A 25,920-nucleotide genomic window follows, 5' to 3' on the forward strand; every position below is an offset into this window, starting at 1 on the left:
GAAGCTGTAACACAAGTCGTCACTTTGAGTGTCAACTGAGATGGGACAAATGTGTGTTTAACTTCATTCAGCACAGAGATTTTTATAGAAAAGGAAATAAGCTTTGGTTAATGTGGAAGGTGCTACTAGAAACAGTGAGCTGTAAGTGAAAAAGGAGCAAAACAGTGAGAAATGATTTTTTCCTTGGCCTACAAAATAAAATTATGTTGTTCATAAAAATGATGAAAAAGGACCTTATAATACTATATTCATTTATTGGATAATTATGACTTTGACTCAGTGATTCTTCTATACTTTGCTATCTGAATAATAAAAACAGTCAGACTGACATCATACTTGTGCTGTTATTCAGCAAGCCATTCCATTACCTGTATATTTTTTGGACAGTGTAAGAATTAACCTTGACTACTTCATTTTGTAACACAGACTCTCTCAGGAAGGTTTTGAAAAAGGAAATTTTCCGATACCACAGATCTCAGTGTTGCATTGATATGTAACATTAATGTATAGCAACAAACTAATGTCAAACAGTGAAATGGTGAATAGGTACATTGTAGCAAAGAGAAAAGTGAAAGGGAAGGAAAAAGCCTAGATATTTTAAACAATTTTTTCTTACTATAGCCCAAGGCTTCCTCTTGATTCTTTTCAAGCGGCAATAAAAATAATATTAAATATTTAAAATGTGAACAGGCAACTTTACTTACTGTTTCCTGGATGCCAGCGCACTACATTTAAATATGCATTACAGTAATGGAAGAGAAATTCATGCTTTGATCGAGTAACTTTTCCTTGAAGTAAGGGCAGCAGATCATGTCCATCAATAATTCTGAAGAGGAAAGCATTTCAAAATCAGAAAAATCCAAACCTCACTTTACTGAGAAAGTACTATAACTCTGCACATCTGCTAGTAAAAAGAACCAAAATCTGAATGGCCACCTCCATCTGGTCAAGTCAAAGAAAAATCTTCATGTGCTCTTTCCTTTGATTTTTACATTACTTAAGTAAACATTAATTTTACATTTTTTCATTATGAATGGTTGTTTTCTCAACTCTGTTTTGTTTTGTTTTGTTTTTTTTTAAATGAGAAAGTGACCAGATATATGTGAATAAATTGCTACAACACAGTCCTTCACGTGTACCTGCTCAAGCGTTTGGGAGTAGCCGGGCCAAAGTAAACCTAAAACTAAACTAGAGAAATATATGCTGTGCTCTGTTAGCATCCCCAGAAGTAATGGTAAGAATTCTGTCCAGCATATTATGCATGCCTGAATTTAAGACAGAAGTAGTCATTTCAAATTTGAAAATCAACTATGTTTAAATACATATTTATCAACTACAGACAGACAGACAGACATACACATGCATTGGTATATGTAGATATGTATATAAATCCTCTAAATGCTTCTGGACAATTCTGATCATGTGCTGAAGGAGTCAGTCAATTTACATAAAAATTGACTTATAAAATAAGTAAGGTTTTTAAATGTTTCCATAAATTAAGCCTTTGAATTGCTCGAATCAGCTGGAAGAGGAGAAATCACAATCTGCCTTTTTGACCTGGTATGAATTACAAATTTTACAATAAGTTTTATAGGAAATTAGTTTTTGCTGATATACATATCAGCAAGTAATTCTTTCTTAAGCATTTTGAGCAACGTCTCATAAAAACTTTTTGAAACTTATAAAAAGTTTAAAAATGTCTATGTTAATTTTCATTACCATGAAACATTTTTCATGTTAGTGTAACAAGACAGGTACTAACTTCACTTTTTTAAGCCATAAGCTACATATGATGATTAAATTCATGGCAGCAACTGTATGCAACAGAGCCATTATGAGTAGCACTTTTCTCAATGGTAGCCAAGAAAACATCCTGGGACTCCTAAAGCTATGTTATCTGATAACTCTGCCTTCTGGGTACATCCTTGACTGTAGGGGTCTGTTGAATCAGAGTCTGTCCCACTTTCAATTTATCGTGTTTTCTTGCCTGAGTGACAGACTCTTGTCTTGCCCCTGCAGGCTTGCTCATTAACAACCTAAGAGCAGGACAGATGCATGTATATTGTACACTTTCTGTTTTAGAGCCTGTTGATAGGGAAAAGGGCATCTCCACTAATATGTCACCAATACTCTTGCATTCCTAGAGCTGCCAGTTTCAGAGGAATATATAAGACTCTTTCTGATGAATAATTTCTCTTCTTTAACTAGGAACACCTCCTCCTCTTCTTTTTAACCTGCTCCCTCACAGTGACTGAATCCCAATTGTATTAATTTTTCTTACTTCTAAGGAGGAATTCAGTGGAGTAATAGGAATTCAGCTGCTGGATGGAAAATGCTTCAAGATAGTCCATGACCTAACATGAAGCAGTACTTACAGCATCCAGTCTACAGAAGAAATCTTACAGAAGAATCAGAGTGGAGCAACCTACAAGTGGAAGTTACACAAGTATATTGGGATTTCTATCAAAGAGATCAGAGAAAACATTAGTACTTAGTCTCCACTCGAGCAATATGAAAACAAACTGCATAGTATCTGCCACATAAGGACCAATCTGAACCGCTGAGGTTTGACAGTTACCACTTGTAGGGCATTTCTCAGGACCAATCTGACTAATTTTTCATGTCTTACACTTGTCCTACCCTGCCATTTCCTTCAAGCACTCAATGAATCATCATTAGCAGAATGACTCTGCTCAGCACTGGGCTTTCCCATGTGGATTCTCAATGCTTTGTGCTGTTTGTGTGTTGTAGATGTTGAAGGATATGTTTATCAGCAGGTTTCTCTGCTTACTGGATTTGGAGGGCAACAGCACTTAAGTGGAGGTACTGCTGCTGAGATTAGGTATCTCCCAAACCAGACAAAGCCTGGAGATGCAGCAGTGTCAGTAAGGTATCTTATGAATTTCAGAAACCCAGTGAGTTTTCTCATCAGGCTGCAAAACTCTGTAAGGGATTATTTTCACTAACTCGGCATAGGGGAAAAAAAAGTCCAAACAACAACAACGAGAACAACAAAAGCAAACAAACAAACAAACACAAAAACAAAACCAAAAACCAACCACCAACCAACAACGCCCCCCCCCCAAAGAAAAAACAGGAAAAAAACCCCAAAAAACAAGCAAACAAAAAAAACCAAACACTTGTGAGAAAAGCCTAGCTGGCCATGAAGTTTAAAGTAATTTACAATTGCCGTTCCTTTTTCTGCCACATTCACTCATGCAGAACACAACTGTTTTGATACATTCATTTTTGCTTTTGGTAAATATTTCCAGGTTTGATTTGACAGTATGTTGCTCTGATGGTTTCTCTTATCTTTTTGGTGCTTGGTGCTTGTTCTGCAAGTTAAGCTGTATTTACATACAATGTTTCTGTAAAATATATCAGTATGTCAATACGAAAAGAGACAACATACTATTGTAAGGATAAAACCCAGTTTCTTACTTACATTCTCACCTCTATCTTAATAGACATCACCAGAATGTATAAAACACTCACGACACTTTCTCTAAAACAGAGATGATTACAGAGCATACCTGTCAGAGGGTAACTGTGCCTCCGCAAGTTTGACTACGGTAGGAAATATATCCATGTTACTTGTTGGCTCATCAATATAGGCACCAGCCTGTATCACTCCAGGCCAACGGAGAAGACCTGGCACACGAATACCTCCTTCCCAGTTTGTTGATTTTCCACCTGTAAAATTAGTTTTGTTTGCTGAGAAATCAACTTCTTCTTAGATAATGCTCCTTCCACAAGATTCAATTTCCAAACATTAAACATTCTGCTTAGCTAGAATCTTTCCATTAAATGTATTTATCTTATTTTTACTTTGCTAGATTTTCCACCTAGAGTAGTACTTTATCACAGTAAATTTACTAATATGTATTAGTATTTAGTATAAATAAACTAAATAAATGTATTTAGTTTACAAAAAAGTAAACAGTTGCAGGAGATTAAAAGGCACTTTACAGGAATCTACATATAGAATTTGGTCTAGATAGTGTGTCCCATAACCACTTTATTCATGTATCTCCCTTTTTCAAATAAAAAAAAAAAAGAAAAAAAGAATTACAACAAAGAACTTCAAGAGTTCTGTTTCCTCAGCCTCTTTAACCTCCAAAACACCTCATAGATGTCTATACCTTTAGTGCCAAGCTCAGGTCTTGCTATATGTATATGTTATCTATTTTACTGAGTCCTCGATGATCTTTTCTATTTCAGTGATAGTGGTTTCAGAATCCACCTGGTTTTCTACAGGTTTTTCACTGTTTGTAAAGGTAAATAGTAACTTCAAGATAGAAAATTCTCTTTTGCAGAGATATTTACCTATATATAATACATATTCTTGTGGCTGAAAGAGTATTAGCTCATGAGTCCTTGTTATATCAAATTTCTGCTTACATTTTTCATGGGCTTTATCAGAATTCATAATATTGAATAGTCAGAGACACATCTAGTCTGCAATCAGAAAACTCAGACTTTCTAATATCCAGCATTATGTCAAGCAACAATATTTCCTTAAGCTGTTTTTGGAAAACAGTGCCAAGATCAGATCTCAACAAGACTACCTGTCTTCTAGAGCACTGTTAAAAGTTTACTCCTGTCAGTGAGTCAAATCTGATTCTATTCACATGATAAAGTGTTTGGCTACCTATTCTAAAACTCAAGAATGAGATGCATGTACTATTTTTGTTTACATTCTTGTAAAAAATATGATTTTTCAAAACAAAAATGTAAATTTAATTTCATAAAGTTTTATCTGGGGAGGTGTAGAACACCTGTTGCCTAGCAAAAGGAAGTGTTCACCCAACAGTATGCTGCTTAGTTGTTAATTTTGTTAGGTCAAGGTCAGAGTAGGTCTCAATAGACTGTGTACATCTTCTGTAGAAAAGATTATTCCTGTACAACAATCATTAGGTTTTTCAAAGTTTGGTGGGATTAGGTGTTAGCTAGCAGGAAAAGGTCAAGACTGAGCTATGGTGCATAGAAAATCCTGTTGAGTGGGAGTAGTTAAATCCAAATAAGAATTCAAGAAAAGCACAAGGACATAAAATTACAGATATCTTCAAATTAACATACTTTCTGTGAACAGCTATGCCAGGGAGATAATTTAGTTCATGAGCCAGATCCTAGTTCTGTGTACACATCACAGCACCTTTTTGGCTGAACAGTATCAACAGACAGAAAACTCCAAGAGTTGACCTATACTGTAGGTAGCTTTAAGTGTGAGGTTCCTTTTATTTCTGTGTACAGAACCCAGTAACAGTGCTAGCTAGATTGGATTGCTTAAGTAAATTCTCATTACACTGTTGTCTCCTGTGTAATCTGAAGACAGAAAAATTTCAAGATAAGGGGTGAACATGATTCCCACATGCTGGAATTCTTAAAACCTAGATATTGTGTCACTTCCACAGCTCTTAGGTTGACAGTGCAATTTTCTTGAATCACTACAGAAAAGGTCAGAAAAGCTGCATATTACCCAAGCACAAAGGAACTCTGCAAACTCCGACTCTCCACTGTAAGATACAAAAAGCAAAATTGACTCCACAGTAGGGCTATATCTTCACTTACATCTATGAAGAAGTGACTGCTGTTTTCCTTTCAAAAGGCTAATTGGAGCATAATTTTTTTATAGCTCTGGAGATTGGGAATAGCAGGGAACCAGGGCAGGAATTACAAGTCACTGCAGAAGACTGTCTTCTATTATCTATGCCTACGCGGTATTCATTTTTATTACAATAGTGTTCAGCGACATCACTAGAGTTGCTTAATGCCATGATGTGATTACAAATAGCTTAACATACATGATTTTTAAAAATCTAGCTGTTAAAGTTTGTTCAAGCATTCTTCTCTGCATTCTTTTTTCCTAAAAAAAAAAGTTAAAGTTTTTACTTCTGATGCTTGAAACATGAAGCAAACATCCAAATAGCTAAAATATGAGAAGGGTAATAAAAAAATCCACAAAATATAATTATTTAAAAAAAACCCTCTTAATATTAAGGATCTGACTCACTATTTTTGTATTTTGTTTGGACTTGACAACACTGAAATGGAGAAAAGACAGCAACCTAGTAGTCTATATGCCTTGCAAACTCTAGGTAGCCTAGCTATATACTATTTCTGTTCTCTTAAATTCTTACAAAAGTTTTTTTTTAAAGCATAAGATACACCAAGCTGCATCTTCACGCTTAGCTATCTATGCTTTCTGAGTGGTTGCAGCTTTCAGTTTTATATTGAACAATAGCCTGTGTTTACCTCTCCTGAAAAATCCACAGGAGCAGGCAAAATACATAACTCTCTGCAGTCATCCACAACATGATGTCAAATTTCCATTATATACTCATTTTAAATCTTAGCTAAAAGAACACATCTTTTCTTTTTCTCCCTCTGGTTTAAATTGACTGCTATTATCTAACTCTGGGAATAGAGTTTTTACAAAGGATGATATATAAAGGGGAACTCTGTGGTAAATTGCTATTAACATGAATGATAAAAACTATTTTAAATACCTTTCTTAGATCATGTGGATTATAGTCATACTACCCTTTCCTTCCTTCATATATTCTCATTAAAAAAAGCTTCTAAATCCAATTTATTATCTTGAATAATACAGAAATACAAAGAAATTAATTATTCTACCCATATGTAATATACTTTATGCTACAAATATCAACAATCTATTGTTTACTTTACAAAACGATCAAAACCCAATTTATTTTCAATGGTAAGTTAATTCTTTCTTTTACTGATTTTTAACTTGTTTCATGTACTGGTTTTGCTAATTTTCAAGCTGTTCTTGTACAGGTGAATGGAATAGACATGATTCATTTGGACATCTCCTCATCCGACCTTTCTTCCAATAAAAGGAAATGACCTCTCAGGATACTTTTTGTTTCAGTCAAAATTGAAAGATGGGTTGATCATTTAAAAATCTTGACCACTTCAGAGAGAATATAAAAATACAGTACATTTGAAAAAAAAGGTAAACTTCTGTTTTCATTCAAGTCAAAAGTGAAACTTCAATTAATATCCCTAAATATGCCATAGTGTGGTCCTTGGGGCCAAAGTAGTGGTCATCTTGATTTCTCTGTGGCTTACAGGTAGGAAAACTTTACTAATAGCTTCAAGAAAATCTGCTGAACTAACTTGTCACTGAGTGTATAAACTTATATTAAAATAATAAATTTGAATGACTTATTGGATACTTGATTCCTCCAGTAGTTGTTTAGGTCTCATAGATCTGTATTAGATTAAAAAAATCAGAGTTTAAGTCCTTAGGAAACACTCATCATTGTTTTTCATGGATATTAACAAATAACGATGATAATATCTATTTCTAAGGCACAAAGCACTTACAATGAATGTTGTTCAAATAGTTTGCCATTATCAGTGTTGGACTCCACTTCCACTAGCAGCAGAATTCACGACCTACTCTGGTGGCACAACAGTAGCCTAGGGCCTGTATGCATTGCACTAAGTGCTTCAGAAGTACAAAAACAGACAATGTTTCTAATGCACAAGTCTGAGGTACAGGAAAAATATATGTATCCAAAAGAAGCTGATGGCAAGAGATGCAAGGAGACTCCACAGAAATCCTGTACATAACAGAGTGGGATAGACATCAACAAGTGACAATGAGGGAGAACTTCTACTGTCTGCATATGTACCAGTGAAATAGTATAACGAGAAAAGGTGTGGAGAAAAGTTTTTATTGTCTTTACTGTTTACTGCTATAGATTATATACATTGAAGCCAGTTCAAGAAATTACTCATTAAGAAACTAAATAAAAATTACCACAAAATATTTAGATTTAAATTCTCAGGGACCACAGAAGAATATAGTGCCATCCTTTAAGCCAGTCATCTTACACTGGTTGTTTTTTCCATGGAGAAAAAATTCTGTTAATTTATTTATTCTATTCACCTTATTCTAAAGTAGAGATCTGAAGTATTTTGAAAAACTAACCTTACTTCTGTTCCTAAAGGAAAGCTATGGTGACTAGCTCAAATGAACATGCTTCAATGGGACAATTAGTAAAAAACACCTAAGGAGAAGTCAGTGCAGGTATCCTGGCAATCATATACAAAAGCAATACCTCAGTGTTCCATCCCTTTCAACAGAGAAATGTCACAGAACTGAAAAAAACCCACTGAAAAAATTACACAGAAAGTTTTAAGAAGAGACTTTGGTTACACATAATAGTGTCCATATTTCAATCTAAAAGTATTAATATTAATGTATTATCACATATGCATCCAGGAGTACTTCATGAGTTCAAGTAAAAAGACCTTGAGTTGTTGGGAAGAAATTCTTATTAAAATAGCCACTATTTTTTGCTTTAGAAGCTGCATCTAGATTTAAACCTTTTAAAGATCTTTGACAAGGACCTTCAGGAAAAATTACTGGAACATTAATCATGGGTTAGGAGACAAAAGGTTGTCATGAATCAAAATCTAACAGGCAGGAAACAAAAAGATTAAACAAACAGCCTATGACCCTTTGCAAAAGCAAGTCAATAGTAAGGTACCTTGATGCTACTCTGTGTTAAGCCCCTTACTATTTTAATATATTTCCTTCAGTTTTGAAAGAGAAGTGAGCCATGGAATTGAAAAATCCACATGACACAAAGTATCAGAGGTTGATCAAATTCAGAAGAAAAGATAATGCCCTTCACACCAAGTTGGATGAACAGGAAACGATGCAACTTCAAATTCTGTAAAAATATTTGCAGCACAATGAACATTGGAGAAAAAAATAACTGAACTAGAGTCTATGGTCTTAGTTATTCAGACTATAACTTTCATTGCATACTTTTGAAAAAGAACCCATACAAAGACTAAGGTTTTATGCATATCTGTAATCAGTAAGATACAAAGTCAATAGGATGAAATGGATAATATTAAGAAGTATATGGACAAGTTGACACTTAATGGAAAAAATCAAAAGGTTTTGACCTGTAAAGTCTTTTTAAAAAATACATTGCACAATTAGAAATAATTCACAGAGGAAAATAACAAGAAATTAGGGACAAGGAAAAAGTCATCAATTAAGATCGATAAGAGAGACAGAAGAGACAATTATCTTCTGAATGAAGTATTAAAGGCAAGGAGGCACCAGAGAAGTATTTAAAACAAAGGTAAACAGGGAAAATATAAAACCTTTTCCCTCCTTTATCCTATATCAGAGAGTTGAAATGAAGTAAAATTTACAACTGTCCTATTTCAAAATAGTAAACGAAAGCACTGTTTTCACATTGACAAGTGATATAGGCTATGCTCAGAATTTAAAAAGACTCAGAGTAGAATTTCATTTCCATATGATGAAAAATTATATAGCTAATTCTAAAAACTTTTGTGGAATCTCAGTTGTCAGGATTCACATCTTTAACCAAGGTCATACTATCTAGGATTAGAAGATCATCTTAGGGATTTTCTTATTTACTACATAGATTCTGATCCTGATAACTAAATGTCAGAAAAAGGCCACTGGAAAGAGATTTTCATCCATCACTTCAATATTACTATATAATGTCTTCTGAAAAAAGATACTGCAGAGATAAACCAGACTGTGTATGGTAGCAACTGCTTAAACACTGGTTAGCTCTGGTTTTCAATTTCAAGGGTTATCCAAATTTATAGAGACTGTTCCATAGTCAGAATCCAGGGCAATAAAGCCTTCAAATAGCAATTTCCCCTTTTTGCATCCAGTCTTGTAGCAGAGGCCTAAGTCTCCAAACACCTCTTAAATTTTATCATTGGTGCTTATTTGGCTGGATATCAAGACAAATTACTGAGTTAGAATTGTGGAGATCTGTTGAGAGCTTTTGATTCTAGGGCAGAACCAATTACTGCTGAGCGTACCGCTCCAGCTCTGACAAGAGGGTTAAGTGGCTTGATTCATATTCGCATTTATACAGCACTCATATACAAAAAGATAAGTAGTGGAGATTGACTGGCAGAAACAGGAAGAAAGGTCATATATGTCTCTCGTTTTTTTAAACTACTCATCAGACGAAGCAAATTCCTAGTGTGCTCACACATGAGCACAAGCAGCATAAAGATGGTCCTTTTGCTTTTTTAGGCACACTGCTATATCAGTGCCTGAGACTTGGGACTTCACAGGTCTGGTCTCATTAACTCTGCCAGAGATTTACACATCTCTAACACTTTTCATCACACATGACTTTTAATATTAATAAATTCCTATGTATGAAAATTGCTAATTATGCAATTAATTGATCATTTCCACTTCAGCCCTTTTGAAAATGATGCATAATACACCTGTTAAACTAAGGACGGATATGGAGATGGAGGGAGTGGAAGATAAAGTAGAATTAATTGTATTTTTAAATGATAGAAGGATATTCAACTGATTGCATGGGTCTTTTAATTTCTTTTTATTTTATATGAATGTCTCTCATCAAATAATGATTTTGTTTCTTACACTGTGATTATTTTCTAACCTATCGTATATAACATTGCTAGCACAGCACAGTAAACAGAATCACAGAATGACAGAATCAACCACATTGGAAAAGACCTCTGAGATCATCAAGTCTAAACTATGACTTAACACCACCTTATCAACTAGACCATGGCACTAAGCGCCACATCCAATCTTTTCTTAAACAGCTCCATGGATGGTGACTCTACCACCTTCCTGAGCAGCCCATTCCAATGCTCAACCACGCCTTCTGTGAAGAACTTCTTCCTAATGTCCAACCTAAAACTTCACTGGCACAGCTTGAGACTGTATCCTCGTGTCCTGTTGCTCATTGCCTGGGAGAAGAGGCAGACAACCACCTGGCCTCAACCTTGTTTCACATAGTTGTACAGAGTGATAAGGTCTCTCCTGAGCCTCCTCCTCTCCAGGCTAAACAACCCCAGCTCCCTTAGCCAATTCATAAAAAAAAAAAAAAAAAAAAAGTCCCATTATTACCCAAGTAAACCCATCAATCAGATTTTTTCATGAATCCAGGTAAGACCTATTTCAAGTTTTTCTCTGTTCTGTAAGTATGAACACAAAATTTTGCAAGGCTTGAGAGAAAAGACTTCATTCAATCAAAGTTCCTCAGCAAGGCATATTCCCTAGTGTATTTGTATTTTTTTCCCTCCTCACCATTTATCCTGTATCTTATGTCTGGCACTCGAGAAGGCAAATATTTTTTAGAGCTTCTAAAACACCTCAGGCTGTGCCTACAGCTACAGATATGTAACCATATGGTTCCTTAATTACTTAAATCACTATGTAAGGCCTGTGTGCTAATGTTCAAGGTACATTTCACTCTGGTGTTAGCCCAAGGGGACCCATCTGATAGACAGACCTTGTGACTTTGGCATTGCTTGTTTTGCTGCTGTAGCATTTCCTTGGCAATTCTCTTAAAATATAAGGGTCGTTTCTCAGATATCTATTGACTAAAAACTATGGAGTCTTCTCACTTGAAAACCTCATTGTATTGTTATTGCTTACTCTGTGTGCCTATATTTTTTCCTTTCTGAAGTTTTGCAGATGATATAAAACTGGGAAGCTACCATCCAGAAGGACCTTTAGAGGTTTGGAGAAATGGGCCAAATGGAACCTCATGAAGTTCAGTAAAGGAAATACCAAGCCCTGCATCTGCACAGCAGTAACCTCTAGCACCAGCAAAGTCTGGGGGATGACTTGCCGGAAAGTAGTTCTGCAGAGAAGGGCCTGAGGGTCCTAGTGGACAACTAGTGGAACATCAGCCAGCATTGTGCCTTATGGCAAGGAAGGCCAAAATCATTCTGAGCTGCGTTAGGAAGAATGTTTCCAGCAAGTCTTATTCTCTGCTCAGCACTGGTGAGACATACCTGGAGCACTGGGTTCAAGTGGAGAACTCCCCAGTACAGGAGACGTGGACATACTGGCATGAGTTCAAAAGAAGGCCACGACAATGATTATCCAGCTGGAGCATTTGACATATGAGGAGAGACTGAGAGAGATGTTCAGCCTGGAGAATGCTCATCCAGCTGTATGGATTTACATGAGTAAAGAGGACAGAGCCAGACCCTTTTTTGTGGGGCCCCTTGACAGGACAAGAAGCAATGGGCACAAACTAAAGCACAGAAAGCTTCATCTAAACATAAGAAAAAGATTTTTTTTTATGGTGGGTGTGATTAAACACTGGAGAAAGTTGCCAAGAGAGGCTGTGAAGTCTTCATCACTGAAGATTTTCATAACTTGACTGGATATAGTCCTGAGCAACCTGCTCTGCAGGGGCTAGGACTGCAGACACTGGGACACGCCCTCCAAACTCAACTACTATGAGATCTTTTAGTTCTGTGATACTATATAGAAAAAAAATCATACCTAAGGGCAATTTACTTCTTTCTCTCTACAACTAAAAGTTTTAAGTTTGGTAAATGACTTTCCAAAAATTGATGGATTTCTTTGATCTTGTCCCCTGAAATATGAGTTGAAAACAAATTACACAGCCGCTACCCAGTGAAAGAATGAAAAGAACTTAATCTCTGGTAAAAAAAAAACAACAAGAATACGCACTGAATTTTATTTAAAAGAATGAAAACATCCTGTATTTCAATAAGATTGAAGACTTGACCTTGTCCACAAAGTACATTACAGTTTTGGTGCAAACCCAAGAAGATGATAGCTTTTCTCCTTGCATTTTTCAAGAATAATCAGAGAATGCTCACCTTTATATATGCCATTGTATCCTCCATGGACTTCTCCAGCACTAGAAATTTCTTCAACATGAGCCCCTTGGTCAGATGTAAAGTATACAAGTGTTTTGTCACTCAGATTATGTTTTACCAGCACATCCAGAACTTGTCCTAGGGAAAAAGACAATAAATAAATACAAAGGAAAAAAAAGGGACAGCTTTAGTATCTTTGAGTGGCTTTTTCATTAGTCTTGGTGCACATAAATATTTTTCCTTATGCCTTTTTGAGACCACTTTCCACATAAACTCTATTATACATAGCAATTGGCACCATGCAGCATACAGTAGGAGACAACTCCTCAAGGCATTTTGCAATCAGGACCATGGTTCGATTGCTGCAGGGTTTCTTGAAGTACAAAATTAGAAGATTTGTGCACATCAGAGAAAAGGGCTGATCCACAGAGAGCCTGTGACCTTTGGAAGTAGTTGGTCTCAATCAAGGAAGTCCCTCAGCAAGAAGATTCAAGCTGCTGAGGATATCTGAAAGCGTTTCAGCATGCAGAATAGAGCTCACAGTTTGGGGGTAAAGCCTTGCTGCCTAGCAACTATAGAGGCAGCATGGCAGAAATCTCAGTGTGAGCGTTAAGACATTCTGGAAAAAAAAAAAAAAAAAAGGAAGAGAATGTATGTAGTGCCTTTGGAGACCACATGTTTTCATTATCAAACCTATTAATTAGTCCTTAATATCTCATCACATAAGAAGACATCAACTAAACTCAAAATGTGTTAGGTAATAAACACACACAGGAGCATGTATTTAAAAGAAGTATCCACATGGATACATTTTGTAACTGTAAGGCAACATGGGCTCATGTTTCATTTTCACAAAAGGCTCCTCACGCTACCTTGGCACTGTGGAGAGTCTTGCAGTGTACACAAATTACATTGAAACCCATTCCGACCGAGTTCCTTAAAGGGTGTTTATGAATGAGAGCGAAGCCGCTACTTGTAACTTGCTCCAGTGAATTTTATACTGATTAGGAATCTAAAATTATTGGTCCTGGAAAATGACCAAAACTTTAGAATATAATTCTTCACCTATCTTCTTCTATCAGCCTGCCAATGGGCTCTAACCTTGTCCTTTAGGGATCTCAGAACATTTTATCTTTAATCTTTTTACTTAAACATTCAAAAATGGTCCAATTTGAATGTTAATTTTGACTTGTTCAGCTGTCCACTAAGAATTAATTCCTCATCTAATGCCCAATTATTATGTCAAAGAAGATGAGATAAGGACTTTTAAATTATTTTCAGATCATCATTTCAGTTGCTATGTTCTTTTTCTGGATAAGGAGTAGTTAGTTTCTTATTGCTACTATTTCTAGTTGACTTTCAATGTTGTAACATTCTAAAACTGCCTTGTTAAAACGGTTGACTGTCTTCATTTCTCATCAGCTCAGATGACTGGATCATGAATAAAGGAACACCAGCAGTTAAATACCTATTCATCTTGTATGCAAACTAGAAGCAAAGAAGAAATGTAAGAGTAGGAGAATTTGTTTATGTAAATTTTGAAGCCTCGTGGGAGTTGAAATTTCCCAACAGAGATGAGGAAAATCTGTTACAAAGGCTGACATTTTAAAGTTGGTGAGTTGAGGAAAAATCATGCAGATCCATCTTGCTGCATAAGGTGGACTTAGTGCCAGAAAAGAGAGAGGCAATTTCCCATTTGCTTCTGAGATTCTTTGGAGAAGGTACTTGCTAAGTAACTACAATATCCCTTGGAAAGGTGGCAATGATGATAAAAAAGCAGAGTATAAAGATAAATTAGGACATTATGTGTAGGTATTCAGCCACATGACTTCCAGAGTTCCCTTCCAACCTATATCAATCTATGACTTCATGATATTATGACAATAATAATAAATAGTATTGTGCAAAGAAATATATGTACAATGATGCACACACCATTTTTTTATGTACGCCACTTTGCTTTATGAAACTGAACTTTCAAATTCATCGATATTAAACAAAATTAAAATAAAATTAGAATTGCACTCAGCATATCAAATTAAATGATCTCTGGTGATCAGAGACATCAGTAATCCTTCAATAATGGCCATTTTGATTCCCTAATTAATTTGGGGAAAAATAAGAAGCAATGAAAAATGTCTTGCTATCACAGATAATTAACCTAAAATTTAAAAATTAATATTAAATATGTAAGACATTATGATGATATTTTTATCTGGTTTTTGTAATAGAGTTGAGTAGCTTGACATTGCCTGGAAAAAAAAAATTCTGACACTCAAATGTTTCCCATTTTAGAAAAAATACACCTCAATAAAATGTATAGAAATTCTCATCTAAAACTTGTTGAACTCAGTGGTAAAACCTCCATTTTCTTCAAATGGATTTTTAAACCAAAGATGATTGGCTACATTAGGGTTAATTAATGAATGCTAAAATGACAATTTATTTTAGAGCAACTACATTTTTCAGTACAGGTGGACTAATAGTGGTAATTCAAATAACAGTATTGTCAGATAATGGCAATCACAATGCACTCGCAGAAATGAAGCAAAACTTCCATTTCTATTTTGATCTTGAACACTGACACCTTCTAGAATGAAAAATATAAATAAAGAGCAAAGTATGTGCTCCCAGGAGATAAGTCACATTTAAGTGCATTTGAATGAGGTTACTACTGTTCACTTAAGCAATACATTCATTTTTTAGTATTTCTAAATGGTAACTAGAACAGAAAAATGAAAATAATGCCTTGCGGATCTCTATGAAGAGATACCTTTTATTTGCAATATTACATGAATTTTGGAAGCAAATACTACCATGAAGGAAAAACACAACCTTTACCATTTTCTCATAAAGATTTAATTTCTTTTTAAGTCTAACTCATCCACTCTCACTACTTCTGTATATTTTAGAGACTTTAGAATTAAGTTACAATCGATGTATAAACATTCCCAGGCAATGGCAGTTAACTATTTTAGCTGCCTTTGGAAGAGGTGAACTGTAAAAAGACCTTTTATACCTGTTGACTAAAAAGAAAAGATAGGCAACTAACTCGAAAGTAAATGCCTTCATATTAGACATCAAGGACAGTAAGACAAATTGTACCCAAAGTGCTAGACATGCAACTGCATCAGCAACACGCTTTAATGAATGTGGTGAACAGATAAATGATGTCTGCGTAAGAGATGATGGCAAATCTGTATTGCTTCACCCATAAAATATGATGGGAAGTATGTTACATGCCATGTGCTCTTGAATTACAGGAAAGGGGCTTCAGCTGGCTGAAGTTCCATTGCTGGTTGCAGAGAGCAATACAAATTTTAATAGCATTTTTGCATGTGAAGAGTTTATACAGGATATGAAACTCTGGGATAGATAAGTCAAAACATCAGGAAAACCATAGCTTTGTTCAAGCAACAATACCTTGCTATCCCCAGAGTAGGAAATTATCAATAAAAATGGAAAGAGTTTTGATTGGAAAAGCTCACCCGAAAGCCATGTTCTAAAGAATTAACAGCTGCATTGATCTCTGTGGATGGTACCATTTACATTTTTTCCAATTTAAACAGAACATATTTGGAAAGACAACATTTCTGAATATCAAAATCAATCTAACTGAAGGAGCTGCATAATTTCTGAAGTCATTTAGCAACTAGAATTTCAGATCAAGTTCCTCCTACTATAATCATTTTAGCAATATATATCACAATGTACGTGACTACCATTGTAGCAGACAAAGGTATTAGATCATTGGACATTTTCATTTCTTTTATACTTTTTTAGGTTAAGGACACCGTTAAGATGTTACCTGTTTTAATTAGTACATCAGTGTTCAAAAATTTAAGTAAAACTCCCTCCACAGTATACTGAAGACTACTCTCTATATTCAGCTCTCCATTCTCGCTTCAAGCTTTGTAAATTATAAAGAATTATTTCATTTGGAATGTGAAAATGCCAATTTCAGTGGATTGGTAGTCATGTGAAAGTGAGAAGAGCAATTGACTCAGTTCTTTGGAAGGAAACACAGTGCCATGTCACTATTCAACTTCTGTAGCACAGCCTGAATAGTAGCTGAACCAGCTTCTCTAAAGCTGAATGTAATTTCTGAGTTTTGAATTATGTAAAGCTCCTACTGTACTTATCTACATGAAGAGATAAGGTTTATAGAAAATGACTATTCATTTGAAAACAAGCAACAAACATTGAAAAAAAATAATGTATTTACAAACGTGTTAGTGATTTGGAAAATTGTTCAAAGGTTCAGTCAAGTAGGAATAGGAACAATTGCACTTTATTCATAGATTAGTCTGCTGTCATTTCAAATCAATAGGAAAATATGTTATTTGTACTAATTTGAAATAATTTAGAGTATTGCTGAAACTATGAATAAAAAGCTACAGAAAACAGAATACCTCTGTGTAACCTAAGCAAAAGAACAAAATAGTCTCTCTACTTGTAAGGAAAGCTTTAAAGCAGTTTTCCAGATTCAAAGAAAAAACTAGATTCAGAAGGATGGTTAAGGATCTGTCTCAGGAAAAGAAAGTTGACAATAAACTAAATTCCTGTAAATGTAACATTCTTTTCCCACTCCAGCAGACTTTCACATGTCCCTCATATCTAGAAACTTACAGCAAGCTTGAAACAACTATTGGACAAAGAGTCCAATAGATCAGCCACCACATCACTGCCTAGAATAGGTAGTTTGGTTGTAATTGGGATTTTATTCTTTTTATTTCCTGTTCAGAATTTGCTACTGCTGCTCATATTTGGTTTCAAACAGCATCATTAACCAGAATCACAAGTAACTTGTAGTCAGCTCTAGGGGTTCACCTCTGTGAGTGGCAAGCCTTTGAAATAAATGTATAAACTCCTACAAGTTAATGCTACATGCATAAGAATCTGGAAACCCACATTTCTCCCAGAAAATATGTTGATGCCATTCAACTATATACCTACCACATAGTAAAGCTCTTGGGAGCCCCTTCCTGCTACAGCAGTTTAAGGTAATGCCACAGTTAATTGTCTCTTCAGTTTAAGATTTTCACCTTATAAAAACTTAACATTGCAACTTCTGCATACCATTATTCACAAGCTAACAATCATTTTAATCTCTATGTTGATTTTCTGTGATAAAAAAAGATACTTCACTCTAACGCACTAATCTGATTACAAAATCCGCTGACTAAAACCTTTATATGAAAACAAGTTTAGTAACTAAGACCAAGACATCCCCATCTTAATTTTAGCTTTTGCACATTCCGGGTTATAAATATGCAAATGTTCCTGTGGTTTGCTCAGAGCCATCCAGTTTTCCCTTGATAAATATGTAAATCAGTTTGTCTCTGCAGTGGGCAAGTAATTATCGCTTCTAGACCTAGTCATTGAGAACAACACTTGAGGTAAAGATGGAAAATAATAAAACCATTGACAGCAACACAAGAAGCGGCTGCACATACGGTGAACAGTACATAAACTCTGCATGCAACTTCCTTTAACATTCAGAGGTAGAACACAACCACTGTAAAGTGGAAATTCTGAGACAAAGTATTACAATGATGCTATGGCACATTATCCAGCCAGTCAACAGAACACATCCACCTAAGAAGACAAGTGATTCTCATAAGGATGACATCAGCATGTGAACCACAAAAGTGAGAGTAAATACTAGTTAGTACAATTCTTTGACTAGAACAGAAAATAAATGCATAACTAATTATAAAAGGTAATTCCTGAAGGAAGTAGAGTGTAGATTCAGTGCAAAGCTGAATCAGTTCTACTGCACTCCTATTTTTAAAGTTACACTATGGAAACAATCCATACAATGAAGTCTTCTCCAAAAGTACAAAGCTGGAGCCCCAAATGTGCAAAGTTCCTACTATGATAGGCTAGTGGGATACTCAGTGTCAACAGGACATTCTGCCAAACAAGTAACATCTGATTCTGAAAAAAACACATCTACATTAGTGCTTTAATTGGTAACAGGAGTGCATATTTACAGTAAATCCAATCATGGATGGTTAATATATTTATGTTTCCATAGCAAAACTTTCTTGGATTTTGTGACCTGGATTCCTTTCAAAGTAAACTAAACTCAAGGACAAACTCTAGGAATGCAACTAAAGCACTGGCACTATTGATGGACATTCAGTGTACAGAACCACAGTAGAGCTGGTCTGAAGTGAGTTTCCTGTCTCTGTTGGTATGCTGACAGTCTCTCTCCAGCTTAGAAGAAAGTTCAGACCTGCCTGTGTTGGCAGTTTAAAACATGGAAGAATTGATGAATCTGCCACAGAAACTCTGGTGTAAGCATAATCCATCTCCACCTGTGCACACTGTAGATACATAGAGGGTACATACATACAGGGTAGATACATACAGTGTACACATCTACATCTAACATAGTTACTATAAACACTTTTTAAGGTCAACAAAGCAAATTAAGAATTTCCATATGCAGATCACCTATACTAAGAATTTGGCCCCAAAAATTCTGAATTCTTTCCACAATGAAGTCAAGTGAGGCAATTGCCTGAGGATCTAGCTACCTACCACTGCCATTCAGATCAATAGTTGTTAGGTCCAGACAGTCTGTAGAACATCAAACCCTTTTCTGTTGGATTCCCCTAGACTCAAAGTGGGAAAAGTAAATCTGAGTGCAAGCACTCAGAGAAGGGCATCTTTTAAACAAAAAACAAAGCAACTTTGGTGTAGAGTCAGCTAAGCTATCAGTGTGAACTTGTGTTTTGTTTTGATTTGGACTGCCATATAACTGTAAACTTGTAATTGATTTGTGACTGTTTATACAGTTTTATAAGTATAATGTGTCTTTCAGACCCTCAGGATAAGTTTTCAGCATAGTGCACGGCAGATTAGGTATGCACAGCTTAGCAGCTATGAATAAATCAACCAAATTTAGACTTACGCATAAGGTAAGTTTTTTCCTGGAGAGGAGTACCAAATCTCTTATTTTCTTATTCATATAGGGTTCAAATTATTTTTAAGTGTGAAAGTTGGAATGATACTTTAAATATGCATAAATATATGTAGATGATAAAGCACAGAGTTAAGATGTCTGAAGACCTGTAAGTTTAGCAGCAATACAGACAATGCAGGATGGAAAAGGTTTCATATTTACATCAGTACTATAACACTAATGATGGATTACTACAGGTCAAAAAGTATAACTATTTGGTGGTGATTTCCTTATTAGTATTTAAATTAGCTAATAAATGCGTGGCTTGAAATTCAGTTTTAGACCCTACATCTGTTGAACATAAGGCTATGTATTTCTAATGTAAATCTTAATTTTTAGCCTGCTTAAAGTGCTAAAATATGAGAAATAGTGATGCAATTTTAGGAAGGTCCCTTGCATTTGCATTTTGCATGGCAACTGTAATAACTTTTTGGGTAAATTTGCATCTTCATTCTGCACACATCTAAGATGCCTTTTCACACATACAACTAAGATGCATAATTCAAAAGACACTGTCTCATTTCCCACTTTGAGGTCTCCCATGTTTTCTTCCAAATCATGAAAGGGATTTCTTTAGGTGGGACTTAGGCAAACTGTAATGACAACTGATGGATGCTATTCACTTTTGAATTAGACTGTCAGGGGAAGTTAAGGCTTCAGCTATTTGATCCTTCCAATATATGCTGATGGTGACTGATTGAATAAATGTGGAGTGATAAAAGAAATTCTTCTCTATGTCTTCAAAGATTTAAACATTCACTAATGTCAGACAAGTTTTAAACTGAATATGTCTATGGTCCTAGACCCAAATGCCTAATGACAATATTTTGCCAGATTAAAGTATGAAGATTATGAAAAATTCAAAGCAGGGCAAATAATTTAACCCTACATTTTAATCCTCTGCTATTTTCTGAAAACTTCAAAGTATTTTTCAGTTGTTTGTTTCATTTTTATAACTTTTGTTAAATAAAATTCAAACTGTGATAAAATTGGCTGACAGTAGAGCATAAGCATTTATTGTCTTTTAACAGCCAAACTTTGCTGAATTTGGAAGCAGATGTTAAACATTTACTGTAAAACATATACCATAAAGCTAAGAGGAGTTTTATCAACATCAAATTAATTTTCCTCATGAAATCTTAATAATTTTCATTGTTGGGTTTTCTGATTTTAATTGTGTTAATCTAAACTAACATGAAAGTAGCTGTGCATTAACTCAACCCCAATACGGAAGACATCTTTTTTTCCCCTTGACAGGACCATCACCATGAACACTTGTTAATTCACCTACTTCTCTAATTGCTTCTGGTGAACTCAGTGGCTTTTGTGCCCAAGTGCTACCAGACACTCAAAGCCTACTGAAAAATCACCATATCCAAACCACACTACCTGTGAATGAATCTCTGTACAGATACCATTAATACCAACCAAAAAAGCAAATCTGACTGTGAAAATTGCCCTCAAGGGAATTTTTCAATAATGAATGTAGACTTCACTCTGTTCTCTCTAGATGACATTCTGAACTTAGAAAAAGTGAACAAATAAATTGAGGGCCACAAATCTTTGATTCAGCTTTTTTTCCTGGTATATGTATATGTGTTAAATACGACAGTATATACAGTGATTTAAACTCCAGAGGATCCTTTCTAAAGGAAAGGAAAGTAATTTTTCAGGTCATCCTCATTGATCACAGATTACTAGCTCAAAAGATTACTCACTATCTTATGAAATGGGACTTCAATACCTTAATTCATCTAAGTGCTCTTGAAAAAATATTCCCAGCCTATTCAAGAAAAAGTTTTTGTGAAGTCTCAGAGTAGTATTCAGTAGCACAGAGATGTCTACAAGTTAAAAACAATCTGACTTTTTCTGGTCTGAGGCCTGGAAAGTGAAATATATCATTGTCATTTAAACTGTTTTGGAAATACTTGAGGTCTCTGCTTAGGTCAAGATGTATTTGATGCCCTCAAGATATGGAGGAGGCATGAGACTATGGGGGCCCCTGAGATCATTAGGGTAATTTCTTTGCTTTTTCTCTAATTTTCATTGATATAATAACAAAGCAATAAAGTGAATATGTGACGTGAAGTTACTAATTAATTGAGTTTACAAAGGTTCAATACTATGAATGCTATGTGTCATTTTGTTTGTAATGGGAAGTTACAAAAATGTAAGTTTTCCCCATGTGAAGGCAAGAGAGATTTCTGGAAGAGCCCTACCTTACATACAAGGATCGCAGGGATTGGTGTTTAGGATAAATCTGAGGGCTAAATTTGAGATGAGGAAGGATCATTCACACAGGAACACCACAAATCAGCTGAAATATTAACACAGATACAAGGACCAAATTAGTCTAACTGTAAATAGATACTATTTGGGGAAGAGAGAAGATATTGCCAAGCTAAACTCCCCAGAGCACAGATGGCAAATAACCTCTTGAAGGCCACAACCAGCACATTTCTTACTTATGGGAACAGCACTGTTCCCACGGATAGAGAGGCAGGTATAGGTTAGTCCTCCCTACTAATGTGTTTTTCTAAAGACTAGTTATTTCTGAACCTATAAAATCAAATCTAGGAAGTCGTATATAAGGAGATATCTTTGAACAGGAAAGGTTTGGAATCTCCACATTTCACATGAATAGCTCTGTAACAGACTAGTGTTTCAGTATCACATACAGAGAGAAGTAAGCGAAATCCAGCAAATAGATTTCTGCTCTAGAAAGCACCAGAAAAGCATGTCTAGCTATAGTCAGGAACTGACTGTATTGTTATCAAGATTCAACAAATAAATACGGTAACAGTAGGACAGACTATTTGCATACAATTCCTGATGATAAATTTCACATACCAGTGTCTCCTACTTAAAACAATTATTTTTTATTCTTTTACCATGTATTCCTAAAGTTGATATAGAACAAGGAAAGTAATTAAATGTCATATCAAAAATCAGTTTACATTCTGAGAGGGAAATGTGATATTATGGTCTAGTATTTTTCACCCAGAAAGTCCTTAAAGCTCTCTGTAACTCAACCATCTATTTTTTATGAGCAGCACCTGGGGTTGTTGCAGAACTAGCTGGCAAACTACAGCAGAATCAACACAAAAGTTGATATGTGAATGGACTGAGAAATTTGGAATATGGAGCTTGACTACCTGAGCTCTAAATTGGCAAGAATTTTTAGGATATGTCCCATAGAAATGTTTTAGGGATTTTTTTTAAGGACAACTGCCAATTTTTTGCATTAAAAAAATGCTAGTAAAAAAGCCATCATAGCAGCACTTTGCTCATAACATCCTGTTAAGATGTTCAAACCTTGTTCTGTAGGATGTGCTGCTTACATTATGTTTCACTCTGTCCTGAAGCTGGTTTGGAAGGGACCTTCAAAGATCATCTAGTCCAACTCTCTGGTCATGGGAGGGGACATCTGTCACTAGATCAGATTGCACAGAGCCTGGATGTGAACACTTCCAACAATGCAGCATCCACAACTTCTCTGGGCAACCTGTTGCAGCGTTTGACCACCCTTATTGTCAAAAATTTCTTCCCAATGTCCAATCTAAATCTACATGTTTGCAGTTTAAAACTTTTGACCCTTGTCACTACAGAGGCTGGTAAGTCTTTCTCCAGTCTTTCTCATAATTCATTCCCCTTTATACTTTGATAGGCTGCAATAAGGTTTCCCTGGAGCCTCCTCTTCTCTAGGCTGAACATGCCCAGCTCTTTCAGTCTGCCTTCACAGGAGACTCCACCCCTCTGATTAAATTCATGGACCTCCTCTGGGCCTGCCTTAACAGACCCACATCTTTCCAGTGCTGGGGACCACAGAGCTGGATGCAGTATTACAGGTGGGGTCTCACAAGAGGAGAGCAGAGGAGCAGAATCACCTTCCTCAACCTGCTAGCCATGCTGCTTTAGATGCAGCCCAGGACACTGTTGGCTTTCTGGGCTGAAAACTCACACTGTTGGCTCAAGTCAAATTTTTCATTCACCAAAATGAAAGGATAAATTATATGTGTTTGAATTGTAAATAAATTTATTACTTGCTTAATGTGTGCTCCATGATTTTGTGATGTCGAAATCAACTCTACTCTGGATTAGAAGCATATAAAGCATATAAAAGCATTCTTTTATACCTTTGACACAGCCATACATTGGCTATTCTTTTCACATTATCAAAACTAGTATCTTCCTTGATTTTGACAGAAATGCTTATACTGAGCTATTAATTTATCTCAAACATCTTGCATTGTTATCTTTGGATTTGCAGGAAGACAAAATTCATACTGTTTTTCTGGGTTAGACCATTCTTTAAGACTAAAGCACATTTACATTTGTATTATTTCTTTTTTGCCTGCTTTGTTTTTAAACTCTAGTCTGATTCAGGAAGGAAAGTAAACTTGCTTTCTAATCCACAACCATCTCATCCACAGTGAGATACAAGAGCCTAAAGAGCCAAAAATCCTTTATCCTCAGAACAGCGAAATGGCAGCTGTACTATAAAAACATGTAAACTGAAGGAACTAAGGGCCAAGTTATTCACACTGAATTTTAGGTAAAGTAAGTGTGACATTCTAGATGAGTCCATCCAGTAGCTTGCTAAAAGGGCTCTTGCTGAAAAAGGAAGATGCTTCTCCTCTTTCTCTCCGTTTTCCCTGGAAGCTGGTTAGGAAAAAGGAGGTAAGGGAGAGAAGAATGCTCTGCCTCCCATCTTGCAGTATCAAAAAGCCGCAAGATCCACTGAAGCTGTGGAATATAACTTCATGCTGGTCTAAGGCAGGGATTTGATTATCCTGCAGTCTCTCTTTCATTATCCCAAACAAGTAACTCAGCCCTTAGGGGTCAGGTGTTCCTTTGGATATTGAACACACTATTGTAACATAAAATCAGCTTGGTGTTCTCAGGGTTACTGCAATGTACTCCTCATGAAACAGTGTTATAAAGAAACTTCCATGGGTGGGTAGGGAAAGAGAATGATTTAAAAATAGAAGTGTGTATACACAGCCAAAAGAAAGCAAAACCAAAAAAAAGAACATTCAAACCAGTAAAAAATACCCCAAATACACTAACTGAAATAAATACACAAATACTCCCTTGTCCCCCAATAATAACATTGAAAAATAATTGTAGGAAAGCAAAATAAAGATTCAGTATCAGTTTTTCTTAAATAGTACCCTAAATTGAAATATAAATGCCTTCTTTTACAATGAAGTAGCAAGGAAAAAAGCTGAAGAGCAAAATTATCACTTTACCAGACTGCCTTTCACTAGTCACAGCATCATTACTCTAGTGCTTTCCCTAGCCTTAAAAATTTCATTATTTATCTCATTATTACAGAAAAAGCAATAAAAAGCTTTCTTTAATCCAATATAAACAACTATTTTTCAGAAGAATAATGATCTTCAGTAGTATTACCAGCCTGCCTATTATAGAGTGTGATTGTTTTAGCAGTTAAATGTACCACTGAAAAATTCCCAGCCATAGTCAATAAAAAGTCAGTTCTACCAACCTCATCAATAAGAGCTTATTACCACCTGGAATCTGAGCCTTGTGAGTCAGCAGTGTGAAATTTCTGCATGGAAATTCACTAATAGGAACTAGTCTGTTGATGAACAATACAGAATCAATATTGCCACGAGCTTTATTGTATGATTACTATTTTCACTCAGAATTAGTTCTCCTTTTTTTAAACAGTGTGGTCTCAAAACAATTCACATACATTTCAAAAGAAGCATGAAAAAGTTTCATGTTTCTCTCCAATAAACAGCAAGGATTATTTTAAAAGAATCTCTAGGATTCTCAGTATCATCACTGAAACTGAAATGCATGTGGTCAGTTTTAGTTCTTTTACTACAGCTAGTTGATATGCAGCTATGAAGAAATGGTAAAAGGTTGGAAGACACTTCCTAAGTCATCATAGAAATTGTTCATATCATTATAGTTCATATGGTGGTGAAGATATTTAATTATGCTTAAAAAAAATCCCTTACCCCCCAAGACCAGAAGAAAACCTGAGTCCTTGAGTCCATGTACACATTCTAACCATTTCCAACCTCCAATGTGGATCAAGACCTGGCTTATCTTCCCCCCTTCCCAATTCCCATGCCAGCTGAATTAAAGTCCTAATGCTTTACAATAGATCCAGAACTGGATTAGTGAGTGACTGGCAACAAAGTTATATCTCTGTAGGTAAATCTGAACATCATTTCTGTGCCTTGGGTTTTCTTCTGGGAAACAGATTAATGAGATTCCCCTATCTTAAAAAGACTTTG

At 35.6% G+C, this 25,920-nt stretch overlaps 1 protein-coding gene across 7 annotated transcripts in view; it reads right to left on the bottom strand.

Annotated features, from left to right (window-relative positions):
- The window catches only part of STS (steroid sulfatase), a 108,261-nt gene that overhangs the window by 27,205 nt on the left and 55,136 nt on the right, over window positions 1–25,920 (bottom strand). For all 7 annotated transcript variants that reach the window (XM_051794955.1, XM_051794951.1, XM_051794949.1 and 4 more), the window contains 3 exons: window positions 12,676–12,813; window positions 3,534–3,693; window positions 705–826 (listed from right to left, as the gene is read on the bottom strand). In XM_051794955.1, the coding sequence (XP_051650915.1) occupies window positions 705–826; window positions 3,534–3,693; window positions 12,676–12,813 (420 nt within the window). The remainder of the gene's footprint in view (window positions 1–704; window positions 827–3,533; window positions 3,694–12,675; window positions 12,814–25,920) is intronic.

This window comes from Manacus candei, unplaced genomic scaffold (genome assembly GCF_025592945.1).
Source record: "Manacus candei isolate 608988 ecotype Guabito, Panama unplaced genomic scaffold, ASM2559294v1 h1tg000041l, whole genome shotgun sequence".
Lineage (NCBI taxonomy): Eukaryota > Metazoa > Chordata > Aves > Passeriformes > Pipridae > Manacus > Manacus candei.